At 45.6% G+C, this 15,354-nt stretch overlaps 6 protein-coding genes across 6 annotated transcripts; 4 read left to right on the top strand and 2 right to left on the bottom strand.

Moving 5' to 3' along the window:
- Positions 1 to 384: 384 nt before the first annotated feature.
- On the top strand, positions 385 to 2,028 carry N7479_001239 (cytochrome P450; the record flags this gene model as incomplete). Its single annotated transcript, XM_057248936.1, has 3 exons — positions 385 to 663; positions 729 to 1,772; positions 1,840 to 2,028. The coding sequence occupies 3 exons, from the start codon at positions 385 to 387 to the stop codon at positions 2,026 to 2,028; spliced, it is 1,512 nt and encodes a 503-aa protein (XP_057113368.1).
- Positions 2,029 to 3,655: 1,627 nt separating this feature from the next.
- N7479_001238 (uncharacterized protein) lies at positions 3,656 to 5,398 on the top strand (the record flags this gene model as incomplete). Its single annotated transcript, XM_057248935.1, has 4 exons — positions 3,656 to 3,781; positions 3,838 to 3,906; positions 3,971 to 4,416; positions 4,471 to 5,398. The coding sequence occupies 4 exons, from the start codon at positions 3,656 to 3,658 to the stop codon at positions 5,396 to 5,398; spliced, it is 1,569 nt and encodes a 522-aa protein (XP_057113367.1).
- A 350-nt stretch (positions 5,399 to 5,748) lies between these two features.
- On the bottom strand, positions 5,749 to 8,035 carry N7479_001237 (MFS transporter; the record flags this gene model as incomplete). The annotated part of the gene is made up of 12 exons (XM_057248934.1): positions 5,749 to 5,825; positions 5,880 to 6,058; positions 6,131 to 6,404; positions 6,462 to 6,508; positions 6,560 to 6,609; positions 6,662 to 6,688; positions 6,740 to 7,150; positions 7,210 to 7,249; positions 7,313 to 7,507; positions 7,559 to 7,746; positions 7,792 to 7,845; positions 7,904 to 8,035. 12 exons carry the CDS (start codon positions 8,033 to 8,035, stop codon positions 5,749 to 5,751), a joined length of 1,674 nt encoding a protein of 557 aa, XP_057113366.1.
- A 581-nt stretch (positions 8,036 to 8,616) lies between these two features.
- Positions 8,617 to 9,521, top strand: N7479_001236 (nuclear transport factor 2 family protein; the record flags this gene model as incomplete). The annotated part of the gene is made up of 3 exons (XM_057248933.1): positions 8,617 to 8,686; positions 8,748 to 8,815; positions 8,871 to 9,521. 3 exons carry the CDS (start codon positions 8,617 to 8,619, stop codon positions 9,519 to 9,521), a joined length of 789 nt encoding a protein of 262 aa, XP_057113365.1.
- A 1,393-nt stretch (positions 9,522 to 10,914) lies between these two features.
- On the bottom strand, positions 10,915 to 12,001 carry N7479_001235 (fungal specific transcription factor domain-containing protein; the record flags this gene model as incomplete). Its single annotated transcript, XM_057248932.1, has 3 exons — positions 10,915 to 11,070; positions 11,144 to 11,607; positions 11,665 to 12,001. The coding sequence occupies 3 exons, from the start codon at positions 11,999 to 12,001 to the stop codon at positions 10,915 to 10,917; spliced, it is 957 nt and encodes a 318-aa protein (XP_057113364.1).
- Positions 12,002 to 13,458: 1,457 nt separating this feature from the next.
- Positions 13,459 to 15,097, top strand: N7479_001234 (aldehyde dehydrogenase family protein; the record flags this gene model as incomplete). Its single annotated transcript, XM_057248931.1, has 4 exons — positions 13,459 to 13,521; positions 13,577 to 13,646; positions 13,707 to 14,140; positions 14,198 to 15,097. The coding sequence occupies 4 exons, from the start codon at positions 13,459 to 13,461 to the stop codon at positions 15,095 to 15,097; spliced, it is 1,467 nt and encodes a 488-aa protein (XP_057113363.1).
- Between the last annotated feature and the right edge of the window lie 257 nt (positions 15,098 to 15,354).

The following is a 15,354-nucleotide window of genomic DNA, read 5'->3' as shown; positions in this document are numbered from 1 at the left end:
ATCGTCGCGTCGGCACTCGGAAAAATGTTTAACAACCGACTTAACAACCGACGAGTCCTTGCAACCCACAATTTACGCTATTCTATATCAAGTTACCCCCGTATTTTAATACCACAAACATGAACTCTTATACACAAGCCATAAGACCTAAACCGCGTCGGAATCATCTAAGCGATACCTGTACCTATATGCTACGGCATTGGATAAACATACTCCGAAGTGTTTGAACATCGCGGGCTTCATATAGCGAAGTCCAAAAATGTAGAAGCTCGATAATTTAAAAAGGCTACCATCAGTCTCTGGCCGTTTTCTACACTGTGGAATTCTAATTTCAATCCTCTTGATCCTTGAAAACTTCTCAGTATACTCGGGGAATTTGGCGAAATGTTGATATGGGGATTTGTATTGGCAGCGAGTCTGGTGGCTACATTAGTCTACCGGCACTTTTTCCATCCGCTCTCCCACATCCCCGGACCCCGAATAGGAATAACAACCCGTGCCTGGCAGAGTTGGCGTTACCTAAAAGGACACTGGCATGAGGATATTCTTGGACTACATGCCCGGTATGGACCAGTGGTACGCATTGCACCAAACGCGGTATCTATGCTCGATGCCACTCAGGGACTACGGACAATTTACGGTCATGGCACCAAAGCGACGAAGGTAAGTGTATCATGTAACAAATAAATTTGACTCTACAGAAAACTAATGTTTTTTGAATAACTCAGACCGACTGGTACTTGATATGGAACAGCAGTGGGAGGATAGCCAACACCTCCTTCAGTGAAATAGATGTCAGTGAGCATTCACGAAAGCGCAAGCAAGTTGCGAAAGCCTATGCAATGACATCTATTCTCAGAATGGAAGATTATATTCAAGCTGTTGTTGATCTGAGCAGAGAAACTTTTGCACAATGCGTTGCAGAGGCAAGCAAAGGCGAGGCAGTTCTAGACATGGCCGTGTACACTCAATCATTTGCGTTCGATGTTCTGGGAGAAATCGGGTTTGGTGGCAACTTTGATCTTTTGAAAACAAGAGGCCAGGGACCATCTAAGTCTATTGTCGAAGCAATTGATTTGAGCTTCCTAGTGCTCGCAAACTCGGGATACCTTCCTGGAAAGCTTCGCTGGCTCAAGTCCAATGGAATCAGGCGTATCTGCAAATTATTCAACATTGACCTAAGCAAGCTCCAACAGCTGTTCCAAGTGACACAATATGCCGACGAGATGGCCATGAAAAGGAAACAAGAGAAAGCATCGCGCACCGATCTCCTCCAACAATTTATCGATTCCAAGACTAGTGACGGCAAGCCGCTAGACCACCCAGAGCTACTTGGAGAAGTTGTTAGCCTCTTGGGAGCCGGAGCAGACACCTCCGCCATTGGTATTCGAGCCGTCTTGGGTCCCCTGGTTGTGGATCGCACTTGTTATACAAGACTTACAGTAGAGATTGACTCTTTCTATACCTCTCAAAATCTGGAAGGTCGGGAGATAAGATATACAGAATGTCTTGAGTTACCGTATCTGCAGGCGGTAATCAAAGAAGGCTTACGCATGCACCCATCTATCCAGTTCCAACTTCCTCGTTTTGCCCCTGAGGGTGGCGTCACGATATGCGATGCATTCATCCCTGGGGGAACCGAGATTTCTATGTCACCGTTGGCAAGTAACCGTGACAAAGCTGTGTTTGGAAAGGACGCAGACGTTTGGAACCCGGATAGGTGGTTGGAGAGCAACGAGCGATCGGCTTGGATGGATAAACATCTTGCCACGGTATGTTCCGCAATATCTCGCTTTTCTGATGTTATCTGAAAGTTACTAATAATCTTCCTCGGGGTAGTTTGGGTATGGTGCGAGATCCTGCTTGGGGAAAAATATCGCTTTGGTGGAAATCAATCTCTATGTGGTACAGCTGCTTCGCCACTTCAAACTCGAAATCGCCAATCCCAGCGAGCCATGGAAAGTCCACACCTGCTGGTCGTCAAGTCAAAAGGATATGTTTATGAAGGTCGTCAAGCGGAATTGGTAGTTGGGTGTGCTTTGGCCAAATGCTTTCTAAATCCTGTATTTCAAACCGGAACTTTGGAAAAATCCGTGTATAATGACAGCCCCTGAGTCATATGTTTCAAAGGAAGTCTGAACGAAATTGTTTGGATTGATAGAAGTGACTAAAGATGGCACTATCCAAATTTAGCATGTTGGAACTAGGAAAGCGAGGTAGGCCAGCAATTCAAAGACCAGCCGTAAAAAGAAAAGGAACAGGCAACGCGGACACGTGAAATTTGCGAAGGATGCGATATACGTAGTTCTCCTTTGACTTCTTTCCAAGGCTGGCTAGTTCTTCCTTTCCCAGCCATCCACTATTACATAACTTTAATAAACGCACCTGGGCATCTGGGCAGACAAGCCCTAAGGCTTGAATGGTCGGATAAATTCCATGCAATCAGCAAAAAGGATAGACAATAATGATCAAGCTCTTGCTCCTGTGGGCTGAGTTATCTGTAGGATCAGACTGAACATACCACCATTGCCATATGTACTCCGTAAAGTTGACTACATTTAGGATGAGAACAGAGATTAGCGACTTACCTATCTTGAATCTTGCCGCTGAAATAAGAAATAAAAGAACCGATTGGCTGCATGGGTATAGAGTATGCTCAACGAGGACAAGGTTACGCCACCCGATCGGGTCTTCTTGAATGTTGAGTTCGCTTGAACGAGGTCGCTTATTCAAGACCAAAAGCACAAAATTAATTCGCCCGTCCTTCGATTAAACCCCAGCCTCTCAGTTCAAATAACCCGGTCGGAAAAAATGCCGTCAGCCAATCGCTGAGGCCGAGCTCTGACCTATTGATTAAGTGGTCTTATCCTACATTGGCGTATTACAAGGGCGTACTTAGTGTATACATAGAGTACAACATACGTATGTTTTTCTGTAATAACCCGCCAATCAACAATCAATCACCATCGGCTGCACAAAGGAAGAGGGGCTTATCAATGCTACACTGCCGATCCTACATTCTCCGATGGAATTTAGTTCTAGTGCCTCACAATCATAATATCGGTTTAGAGGATGGAGCTGCAAGCAATCGGACAATCCAAACGGGATCCCCTGTTATCAACCCAGATCCGAGATAATAGATTGTCTCAACGGGGGATGTATTGGTCGTTTCTGAAGGATTTTGACGCTAAGTGTATGCATCTAAACCCGATCCATTTGTCCGATTAGAATATATTAAACATATTAAACATATTAAACATATTAAACATATTAAATATATAGAACATTTAATTTATTTCATTCCGTACTATCGTTCAAAGGAGAAGCCTCTTATCAAATTCATGGCTCAAGCCCCAGGCCCCACTTGGGCTACTTTGGAGAAGGGGGAAGACCGTTACCCCGGACTCTCCAGATACCTACGCGATCGGCAATATTGATTGGAGGATAAGTCGTAGGCAATATTTCAAGGTTCTGATATGTTATCTGGATAGTCTAGTTGCTCTCTGGGGAAGGTTTATAAGATCCAGGTGATATTCCATCTTGTCCCATCTTGCATTGTACTACAGTTCTCTCCACTGTCCATAACCACACTTACAATTCATTTGGATTGAGTTGAATTGTTTACTTTCGATTGAAAGAGTAGCAATCACTCAAAATGTCGACCCCAGATATTGAATATGTCGGGGACTCGAAGTCCCCGGTCAACCCCAAGGCCGATTCCGAAACGAACACCTCCACTGCGGAGGTAGGGGAGGTGGTTATCACTCTCACCAAGGAAGAAGTATGTTCACCTTAATGTCCTCTGACACAAGAACATCGCTAAACATCTCCTTATAGAATGACCGAATCAAGAAGAAGACCGACCGAGTCATTCTGGCTATCCTTACCTGGGTTTACTTTTTGCAGGTGAGATGAAACCGACAAAAGAAAAACATACTTCACAGGATATTTACATGATATCACATATTAGGTCTTGGATAAAGGTGTTCTTGGCACTGCGGCTCTTTTCAATCTCCAGGCCGATCTGGGACTCGTTGGAAACCAGTACTCTATCATTGGATCAATTGCACCTATCGCCCAGCTCGGATGGCAGCCATTCTCGGCATGGATTCTTGTCCGAGTTCCTCCCCGCATTCTGATGCCGTGTATGGTTCTCGGGTGGGGAATTGCAGTCACATGTATGGCTGCCTGCAACAACTTCGGAACCTTCATTACCGCTCGTTTCTTCATGGGACTTTTCGAAGCCGGCTGTCTGCCCCTCTTCACTATTCTCACTAGCAGATGGTATCGTCGTATTGAACAGCCAGTCCGAGTCTCTATTTGGAATGGTATGAACGGTACCGCCACAATGGCGGCCGCTGCCTTGTCTTATGGCCTTGGTCATATCCAATCGGACGTCCTGCGGCCGTGGCAAATGTTAGTCAAACCCGATTTTTATAACATAATAAAACATTACTAATGAGTATATAGTATCTTCCTTTTCGTCGGATTGGGCACAGTTGTTACCGCGCCCTTCGTTTACTGGAAGCTGGATAACGATATTACTACCGCCCGCTTCCTCACTGAGCACGAACGTCAACTCGGTGTGGAGCGTCTCCGCGCTAACCAGATGGCCCCCACATCCTATGACTTCAAGTGGAGCCAGGCAATTGAAGCGTTTATGGAGCCTAAGAGCTTGCTTTGGATTGCGCTTGCCTTGCTGCCGAACATGGGTTCCGCCCTACCATCTCTTTTCGGCCCGCTTATCGTTACTGGATTTGGCTTCGATAAATATGAGACATCTCTCCTGAACATCCCCTACGGTGCTCTGACCACTATTGTGATCATTGCTGGCTGCTGGTGCTCCTACAAGGTGAAGCTCAAGTCCGCCGTTTTGGTTGCCTTCATGATCCCTGTCGTGGTGGGCACTGCTATGCTTTACGCAATCGATCACAGCCCAGCCAACCAAGGACCTCTCCTCTTGGCATACTATCTTACTACCTTCCTGTATGCCGCTAACCCAATCCTTCTCTCCTGGGTTGTGGGAAACACTGCCGGAGCCGCCAAAACTTCCACCGTCGTGGCGCTTTATCAGATCGGTACCTCCGCCGGAGCCATGTCAGGCTCCTATCTCTTCAGCTCTGATCAGGCTCCCAACTACCTTCAAGGAATTCGGTCTGTGCTGGGTCTCTTCATCGCCTTGATTGGAGGCGTGGGAATCCAGACTGGCATTCTATTCATGATGAACAGACACCACAAGAAGCAGAGAATCAGCAACGGAAAGGCAGGAGATATCAAGGATATGTCCATGACTGCTGAGGTTGGAGTACAGGGCAAAGCACAGGAGCAGACAATAGGCGAGGTTCCATTCAAGGATGTCACAGATTGGCAGAATGACGAGTTTGTATATATTTACTAAGTGGAACAATCCCTGCGAGGCCTGATCGCGGTCGAGAAGAGGGAGAGGACGAGGTATCTTACAAAATTTCCGTGCTATTTTAATATTGGAAATATAATCAGTCTCTGTTGATATGTTTATTTATACTGTGCCCGGTCTTCAATATTACCGTTGATTTCCAGTGTTCTGATCAGATCCGGTTTATTTAACAAGAGACCAAAAGCCCTTGGCTTCATTAATGTAGTGCCAAAGAGCCTCCTTAATGTCATTCATTTCTTCAAAGGAGGAATAAGAAAGTTCAAAACGAGTCTCGACACCTTAGTATGAAGCAAAATGGTTGGTTAAACCAGAACGACCCAGGAAATACCCCCTTATTCTTTCCCAAAGTAGAATCGTTGCAGCAATGCCAATCTGTGTATGAATAGACGGTTACACTTTCCAAAAATGTCTATAAATAGTCAGCCGCTGAAATCTATTAATTAGCTGCAAATGATTTACTTACACATTGGAATCAAAGTTGCAACTAGGCAGAGTGAAATTATCCCATAAGCCCGGAAAATAGACTGGGCTCCGTCTTCGGCTGCCCAGGAGTTGACAAAGCGTGCAAACCCGAAGAACAAGAGGTTCTTGAACGTCATCTGTAGACAGAAGATTTCCGTGGTCTCAGAGGAATGAGCATCCCTAATAACTTGTCAGTTTTATCTCATACACAGGGGAAACCAAGAGTAGATGAAGTGCGAGAGGGAGACATACAAGATGTAAAGACTTGACGATACAGTCGACACTGTAATACCCAAGCAAATACATCCATGAAGAAATGAGCCGAGATAGTAGCCCGTCGAGAAGGGGTGTTCAAAGAGCCATACAAACACGAAATATCCCAAGGCCAGGACGGCAGCGGAAATCGCTTGAGTTAGAATTCGGAATTCCGGTTCATAAATCCCACGATTTATGCGGACCATGATTTTAGTGATCAAATCAGTCACCCAGGCACTGCCGAGGCCGCCAATCATACCGCCGAGCATAGCTATAGGTAGGCTTGTGAGATGGGATTCCCTATAATTTCAGGGCGACCGTGACTTACCTCCAACATAGAAATATCCGTTTTGGGCGGCATTCAAATTATATGGCCTGTCTTGGTTAACCAATGAACGACCTTCATATCCAAGGACTAACACTTACGGTGCAGACCATAGCTGAGCGAAGACATATGCCAAACTGACCCATAGTCCCTGCAATAGTTAGACAAGATATATACGATGCCCAGAGATATGTAAAATTTACCACGACCGCACCGGACATACCCAGCGACTACCAACGAAGTTAGCAAGTATATTTTATATCGCGTGGATCGAGGCTCACCCAAATAACACCTGGGTTATGAAGAACAACAAAGGGTGCCGCAATGAGTTTCCAGATATTCATGTCGCTGTATGTTCCTGAGAAGATTGCGAGAGTCTGCAGATAGGTTTTCTTTGGAATATTGGTAGACGGATTTGGGGTCTGTTGTTCATCCACATTCTCTTCTTGATAAACCTCCGATCCCTCGTCTGTCTTTTCCTTGGAGTCAGTTATATGGGTTGGCATCTCAATATGCTCAACAACTCCGATAGGACGGCGGAATTGAGTCTCGGGGATAAAAAAGAATGTGAGAATCCACGCAGCTGCGACAAATGGCAGGTGAATGATTAGCATATATCTCCACCCCAAATTTTGGGTAATTGGGCCTCCAATGATATTGACTACGCTCGAAAGGCATGTCAACGCAATCACCTTGGATATGGTTAGCAAGGAGATCCATACTGTAACTATGAAAACGGGGGCAACCATACCATCACTCCAGTTCTGATACCACGCTCATGGACGAAGTATCTAACAGGTCAATTAGATATCATGAGAATGAATATAGATAGACAAGACTTGAATGGGACGTACATATCCCCGATTGCGGCCAGCGACAGCGACTCAAATGCAGTTGTCCCAAAGCCTTGGATGAGTCGGCCGGCAAGGAGTGTTGAATAATTTGACCCAGAGGCCACGCAAATGATTATTCCAATCAGTGCCATCGTGCAACCGAATAGGTATTGGGGTCGTTTGCCGTACTTGCGAGCAAATGCCGAACAGAATGGACTGGGACATTTTTCAGTTTCGGAATGTCAATCGGGAAGGGTTCACTCTTACCCGTACAATCCAACAACCAGTAGCTGGTATCCCGAGAGAAGAGCAACATTATCCAACGAGACTTCCAAACTCTTTGCCATAACTGCAGTCGAAGATGCAAATACTGGTCCAGGCACCGCAGCCAGGATGACAGTGTTGACGAAAAGTGTCAAATACAATAGATCCTTCTTCCAAATCGACCAATTCTTCTAGAAGTCAATACATGCTAAGAAGGAATGACAGGTTATGCTGACCAATGGATCGTTTGGATCATCTGACGGTTGAGGATCCAAGATGATTGAAGGGTCCTGAACTTAGTCAATAGACTGAATAGGACAAGTTTGGATATCTTGATACGAAACGTACTTTTGGGTCATGCTTAGCGCCAGGATGGTAATTCTGCTCATTGTCGGATCTCTCAAAGAGAAGAACTGTGCCAGGGCAGTCCTCCGAGCCAGTGGGGCGGAGAATGCCCATGGTCAAATTGAAGGGTGGCATGTTGTGATCGAAAATTGGGGAACTTCGGAACAAGGAAGTAGATGAAAAACAAAATCATACGATTATGATCTTGTTGCGGGAAAGAAATCTGGGGAAATCTGGGGAACTCTGGGGAAGCCGGAAATCGTGCCATATTTATCGAATACACTAAGGCGTACAGTATTTGGATTATACTTGGCAATCTAGTGTGGCTGCAGTAAATACTAGATCTGGACCTCCAGGACTCCAGGTTTTCGTGACTCTAGATGCATTTCCAGGCGAAATAATACGAGCTGAAGCTGAAACTGTAATCCGATACCATATATCGGTCTAATACAACCGATATGCGGAGTATACATCCGTTGCTTGGATATGCCTCCGGCCTTTGTCGGTATGTTTGTGCCGATAAATTGGCTCTCACGCTAGTTATTTCTACCCCAGCCATTGATACAATCAAGCGAGAAGAAAAGTGGGTTATGGGCGCGAATGACTTCCGTTAGTTGAGAACTATATAAATATCGCCCTCATAGCGTATAACCCAACCATTCAAACAAACCGGAACAATCGAGGAAAGAATTGAACACAACGTCCAACCACCAAACATGGCTGAAGATTTTAAAGCTCTGACAGCTGAATTGGCCTCTTTGAAGGCAAAGGTGTCTCGTATCAGCGGTGAGTCTGCATGCAATTGGTACATCTTTCGCGGAAGTTAATTGAATGGTACCTTTTTCAGATGAGGCCGAACTTCGCAAGCTGCATTTCAAGTACGGCTATTATCTCGACAAATGTTTGTATCAAGAGGTATGTATGAAAGGCCCAAGATTAAGGTACTTCAAGCTGACGAAAAATCTTCAAGGTCGTGGATATGTGGTCTCAATCGCCCGATGCGTTCATTGAGTTCCACGGAGGAAGATATCGAGGAAAGGAAGGCATCCACCGACTGTTTATCGATCGATTCGCAGGCAAATTCGTGAACGGCCGTAATGGGCCTGTCCAAGGTGTCCTCCTAGACCATGCGATGCTGCAAGATATCATCGACGTCAATGAAGAGGGAAATCATGCCTGGGGAAGGATGAGAACCTTGATGTCCGCTGGCAACCATGAAAGTATTGCCAAGGATCATCCCCGAGGTCTCGCTCAATGGTGGGAGGCAGGACTCTACAAGAACGAGTATATTAAGGAAGACGGAGTCTGGAAGCCGTATCGCTACAGATATTTCCCCTTCTGGCAAGCCGACTTTGACAAAGGATGGAGTCACACCAAGCCGGAATACGTTCCCTTCCCCAAGCACTGCTACCCAGAGGATCCCCTTGGTCCTGATCAACTCGTGGAAACTAGGAATTTATGGCCAGACACAAAGGTGGTTCCTTTCCATTACCCTCATCCGGTCACCGGGAAGCAGGTCAAAGAGAGTGATTTGTTGGCACCAACATTGGATGGCGATTTGTCCAAGAGTAGCGCAGCTCTGTCAATTCGTGACCCCGATGTGCCAGCCACAAAGTTATAAATATTGTGACACCCATGGATTGATCAATATATTTGTGTTATCTGTTAGTTTTGAGCACCCAGATTTCATGGAACTCTTCATCAAGAAGGTTCAGAATTAATCTGGTCTATAAGATGAGCCTATGGTCTCTTGTCTTGAAATATTGGAACGATTCTATAGATTAGATGACAGGCTGAGGAATCTTTTTCCTGGGCTGAATACATACTTATCTCATAAATTTCGGGGTTGCATGTAGCTAAAGCAAAAATAGCGCAAGATAATGAAATTTGCATTTGTACAGTTGAATCAGTTCAATTGCTCCAAAAATGAGATCTAGTCATTGAAAAACGGGCCATCTTAATTTATACAAGTGTCGTGTTCCAATCTATCCAAATCGCATTCCAACTGCGGAAGATCTAATCCCGAGAATATCGGGAATGAACTAGGATCAAGATCGATTGTGGTATCAGACATCCCAAAGAGACTAAGAATCGTTAGAACAAGGAGATACCACGAGGGCCCAAAGGGGAGGCAGTTGATACGTACAAATTGAACGTATCATTCAGAGAATCAAACCCTGACATAGATAGTTCTCCACTTTGCACAGAATGTGAAGGACCAGAATTGTTTGGGATCATACCCCATTGAGCTAGTTCAAAGATCACTTCGGAGATCATATTCTCACCATATCCTTCAGCTCCCATGGCCTGGAGTACCTGGAGACATTTTCGCACATTGTTGAGTTCATTATCCCCCTTCGAGAGAGCGAACGCTGAAAGTAAAACCTGCAGAACATCTAAGGCAAACAGAAAATCCAAGGCAATGAACCTCGAAAAGGTATTCTCAGCGACCATTTCTAGCAGTATGAATAACATACGCTCCGCAGAACCGACACAGAGAGTACTAAGTGGCTCAAGAGCTGGCAATTTACCCCTTCCATACATGGTCTTCTGGCATATGACATCATATAGAAGGAAAGGCCGTGTTATAAGTAACCGGACACCATGATACCTCAAATGGAGCATCGCGATAGGCCTATGAAAGAGGCGCGGGGCTATCGTGTCGGAAATTTTGAGATGAGGAGGAAGACCGTTTGCCCATTCTTGTAAAGAAGATATGGCTTCTCTGATGATTTTCATCTCTAATCGCTGGCCACCTAGGAATGGTTTATTGTAAACATGGTTGCGCGCGGTTTTTGCCAATTGACTAAGACTGCTACAAGCAGCCAAATAGTCTGGAGGGGTATGAGAGCCAGTTGGTAGTATCTGAAATACATAAATTAGATATATTTCGCACCGTAAAGACTGGACGAGGACTTAGACACGACGTACCATTTCGGAAGGTAACCTTGGATGGCAAGAGTCCTCAATTGCACATGGCCTCCCTAATCTCAACGATAGATCCTGATCAAAAATCACAAGTGACCACCAGAGTCGCCGGGCGTGTTCTTTCTCGACGGAGCCATAGAATGCGCAATACGTATCGCAATGTAGTCCAAGCGAGCGAGCAATTTGTACAGCCAGGCTACTGTATAGATATGCGGGATTAGAAAAGCCGTGCGATTGTAGCGCTGTTGCCTAAGTAATGATGAATCTTGGTGAGCGCTATTCTTCAAAATGGGGAATTTTAACCAAATCACTTACTAAGATTACCATCGCTCGAACGCTATCAAGTGTTCCTTCATCACACACCGTTGAAACATATGATTTTGCTTGTTCCAGGTACTCTGTTGCTGTGGTGTTGCTACCCGAGCCATTGGTGCCAATGTAAACGATTGCGAGGATTGAGTACAGTGAACATAACCAGGAGGCCGTCAGGCTTTCCAGTGGGGTGTTATACGTCTTTTCTAGCTGAATGTGGAATCTGTCCGAGGAGAAAAGCCAATAGAGACAATGTACTTCCTCAAAATAGCGCATGATAGATGCCTGGCATTCTTCCAAAGGGGGCAAGCTCGGGCTGCTTTGTTGAGATCGGGGGCTTGGAACAGGCATAGCGACCGTAACCATCCCAGGAACCACGTCCGGTGATTCTGGTGTGTACATCTCATCGACCGTGAGGCGCCGAATAGCAGCATTGAAGGACAATCCTGATTCAGGTCCCATATAGCCTAGTAATCATCAGCTCTAGGCTTCTTAATACGGGGACTGACTTTTGTTTGACCTACGGTATTCACCCAGGGAATCTGCTAGCAAGCATCCTAGCTTTTGATGGAAGCAAACAGCATCCTGCAACACAGCGTCCTCCGCGTTCGGCTCAACATCGGAGTTTTCCCGTGAATTCACCTCCGGTGTCGTCCGCGTATTCTCCCGAGGACTAGGAGCTATAAATGAAGGGACCGAGATGGGCGTAGTCGGGACGACTGGCTGTGCAGCTATGGGGGAGGTATTGAGCTGCAGCTGCGATGGAGCAGTATTTTGATGGCGGCATTGCTGCGCAAGAGAACGAAGGGTTTCCGGAGTTAGGTCGTCATCTGGAAGGTAGCTCTTCAGGATGTCTTGCATATCGCGGAATTCATTCTCGGAGACAAAATAATACGGTCTCTGTCGTCGTTTCGTTAAATCAACATGACAGTCGGTCCCACGGTTGCGGCAATGATCGCAAGGGCCTGGAACTGAAGTTTTTGACGAATTGGTAAGATACTTTCATTATCGCGATGCGAACATATGAAACACAGGGAGATGCGATTATTACCTGGATTATTACACTTGAAACAGAATTAGCAGCAATTCAATGCGATAAAGACCGAGAGAAGAAACATGTGTGTCGCTTACCTTTGTCTTTCGACTTTTACAACGGTCACAACTTATCACAGCACGAGTTCTGCGACCAGATTTAAGATGTCCAGCCATGATGGGAATTGTTTACTCAGACTCGGGGGCGATAGAAGGTTGCAAACAAACTTGGAAGCATCGGCATCTCAATGATGAGGTAACTCCCGTCGACGAGTGTGGGGATTGCGGGGATTGCGGGGAACCAGATCCTCCAGGGCTCCAAGGTTGGAATGGGTTCTCCCATGTTTTGATCTCTCTCTATACACAGCAAATGACTCATGTTGTGATATCATTGTCATTTCATTCATAGCAGGTGTTGAGGCCTACAAGCTGAAACGTCAAAGAGAGGGGAAGGGGGTTGTCAATTGTAAGAGACCAGATATCAGAACTAGCAGTGGCCTGAAACCTCAGGCACCAGTCTCATCAATATTTTTCTAATACATTATCTGTATTAATTCATGATCTTATTTACTACATAGGTATCTTCTAGTAGTACTGTAAAAGGCTTAACTAACTTGGTTATTTATGATGAATAAGAATAGTTGGCCGAGCCTCTGTCCTTGATGACGTTGGTATATTTGGGACGTTATAGTTATGTAGGAACACTCTGATGTGTTTCTGGAAGGGGATTTAGACGTCATTTTAGATATATACAAAGATTTTAAGAAGCGTAAACTGTGCAACTAAATCTTCTATGTATAAACTTTCATTGAAACTAGAAATCTAAGTAAATCAATCGCCAAACTATATCTCCGGTATGTTGTTTCCGAGATGTTGCTGACACACGGCAGTATCAATCCGTGCCAAGGCATGGATGCTTCCAAGGTTATCCGAACCACCTAGTTGTCTAACATTCTTTTGGTAGACATGTAGGTAATTATTCCTATACTTTAGCGGGGTACAATGAGTAGAACGCATCGGAGAAAAGATCCCCGCATACGGAAAGAATCCATCCGTTGGACAAAGCCCCTGCGTAACTGCAAGACAAAGCATCCGAGTAATCTAGCCGGGACGTAAATTTGGGTTGATGTTAATTAGGTTATCTGAAGTTGGTATCGGAAAGGAACAAAGATATAAAAGAGAACGAATGAACCGTCATCTTCAATCTTGTTGACAATAACCGTCCTATAAACGCCATTCTCACCTCTTGTTAGAACTTTGCTAGAACCTTGCCGGAAGAAAGCAAAATGGGCTCTATTGAATCGACAAAGATTCGAGAAATCGAAACACGGTTATTCATTAATGGAGAGGTTCGTGCTATTTGCATCTAGATCTAGATAGGCGACATACTCACTGCCGTTGAAGTTCGTGGAATCGTCCGACAACCGCACGTTCGACTTGATATCGCCGACGACAAATGAAAAGTTTGCCGAAGGTATATACATTTTTCTATAGTGAAAAGAACATATGGACTAATACTATTGCTTGTTTGAAGTCCACGAAGCGAGTGAAGATGATACAAACGCAGCAGTGGCAGCCGCAAAGGCAGCCTTCCCGGCGTGGTCTGCGCTCTCGCCACCTCAGAGAGGGGCCTACTTCAAGAAGTTGGCCGCCTTGATTCTTGAATCGCACGAGGAACTTGCTCAACTGGAAGCTATGTCAATGGGTCGTCCTGTCTCGGGCTATTTTGATTCCTATGCAGCAGCGATCACCTTCGATTTCTTTGCTGAGAACGGCTATCAGGCTCTAGGAACAACCAGTCTTAATACCCCTGGTTATGTCAACATGACTGTTCGTCAGCCCTTCGGTGTTGTCGCTGCCATTATTCCTTGGAATGTTCCGATTTTGTTCCTCGCGGGCAAGTCTGCCCCTGCCTTGATTGCGGGAAACACAGTGGTGATCAAGAGTAGCGAAAAGGCGCCCTTAACTGTGAGTTCCAAAATACCAGTTATCTTACTTAGGACAATAATTCTAATTACATTTTAGTCCGCCAAAATTGCGACGCTTGTGGAAAAGGCCGGCTTTCCCCCGGGTGTGATCAATATCATTTCGGGACATGGTCAAATCTCAGGCTCCGTTCTATCCCACCACATGGATGTCCGTGTGTTGAGCTTCACGGGATCGGGAAGAACAGGGCGTTTGATTCAGACTGCTGCTGCCGAATCGAACATGAAGAATGTAGTTCTGGAACTTGGTGGAAAATCCCCGGCGATCATTTTCCCCGACGCGGACATCGAAAAGGCCGTTGAGGAAACGAAGCACAGTATTCAGTGGAATAGCGGTCAGGTGTGCATGGCAAACTCGAGAATCTATGTCCATGAATCGATTGCACCCACCTTCATCGAGTTGTTCAACAAGCGATTTGCCGCCGTTTCAATCGGTGATCCGCTTCTGCCCGACTCGAACCACGGACCACTGGCAGATGAAGCGCAATTCAAGCAGGTCAAGGCTTATATCGAAAAGGGGAAGGAATCCGGTAAGATGTCTCTGGGAGAAGAGACAATCGATCACAATGGGTTCTTTATCCCACCCACGGTGTTCCTGGAGACGCAAGAGGATGCACAAGTGATGAAAGAGGAGATATTTGGACCTGTGGTTAATATTAATACCTTCTTGGATGAAGATGATGTGGTTGCAAAAGCCAACGACACTGAGTTTGGTCTCTATGCTGCAGTCTATACCAAGGACATCAATCGGGCCTTGAGAATAGCCAAGAAACTGGAGTCTGGAACTGTCGGAGTTAACTGCACTAGCCCAACTGCGGCTCACGATATGCCGTTCGGAGGGTATAAGAGCAGTGGGCTCGGAAGGGAGGGATGGACTGTTAGCCTGAACAACTTCCTTGAGACGAAGACCATTCTGGTGAAGGTTGAAGAAGATGCTTGAATTGTGGTGATAATGCCGATGTGAATATATGTATTAGATCTCACTTTTTCAAATACTTTTCCCCTTACGGAGTACACGCGTACGGAGTAGATCCGACGCACGGATACTCGAGACATGCGCCCATGTGCGCCCATGAGTCACTTATCATCATTTAACCAATTGGCATCAAGCCAAGGAAAAAGAAGCCTAGTTATATTAAAAAAGGAGAATGGACCGGCATGATATCGGGGTTGAGAAAGGGCTGAGACTCGCTTATC

This window comes from Penicillium vulpinum, assembly GCF_028829585.1.
Source record: "Penicillium vulpinum strain IBT 29486 chromosome Unknown utg000001l_segment0_segment0, whole genome shotgun sequence".
NCBI classification, from domain to species: Eukaryota; Fungi; Ascomycota; class Eurotiomycetes; order Eurotiales; family Aspergillaceae; genus Penicillium; species Penicillium vulpinum.
Note: the sequence above shows the minus strand (reverse complement) of the source record. Positions and strands in the feature narration are given on the sequence as shown.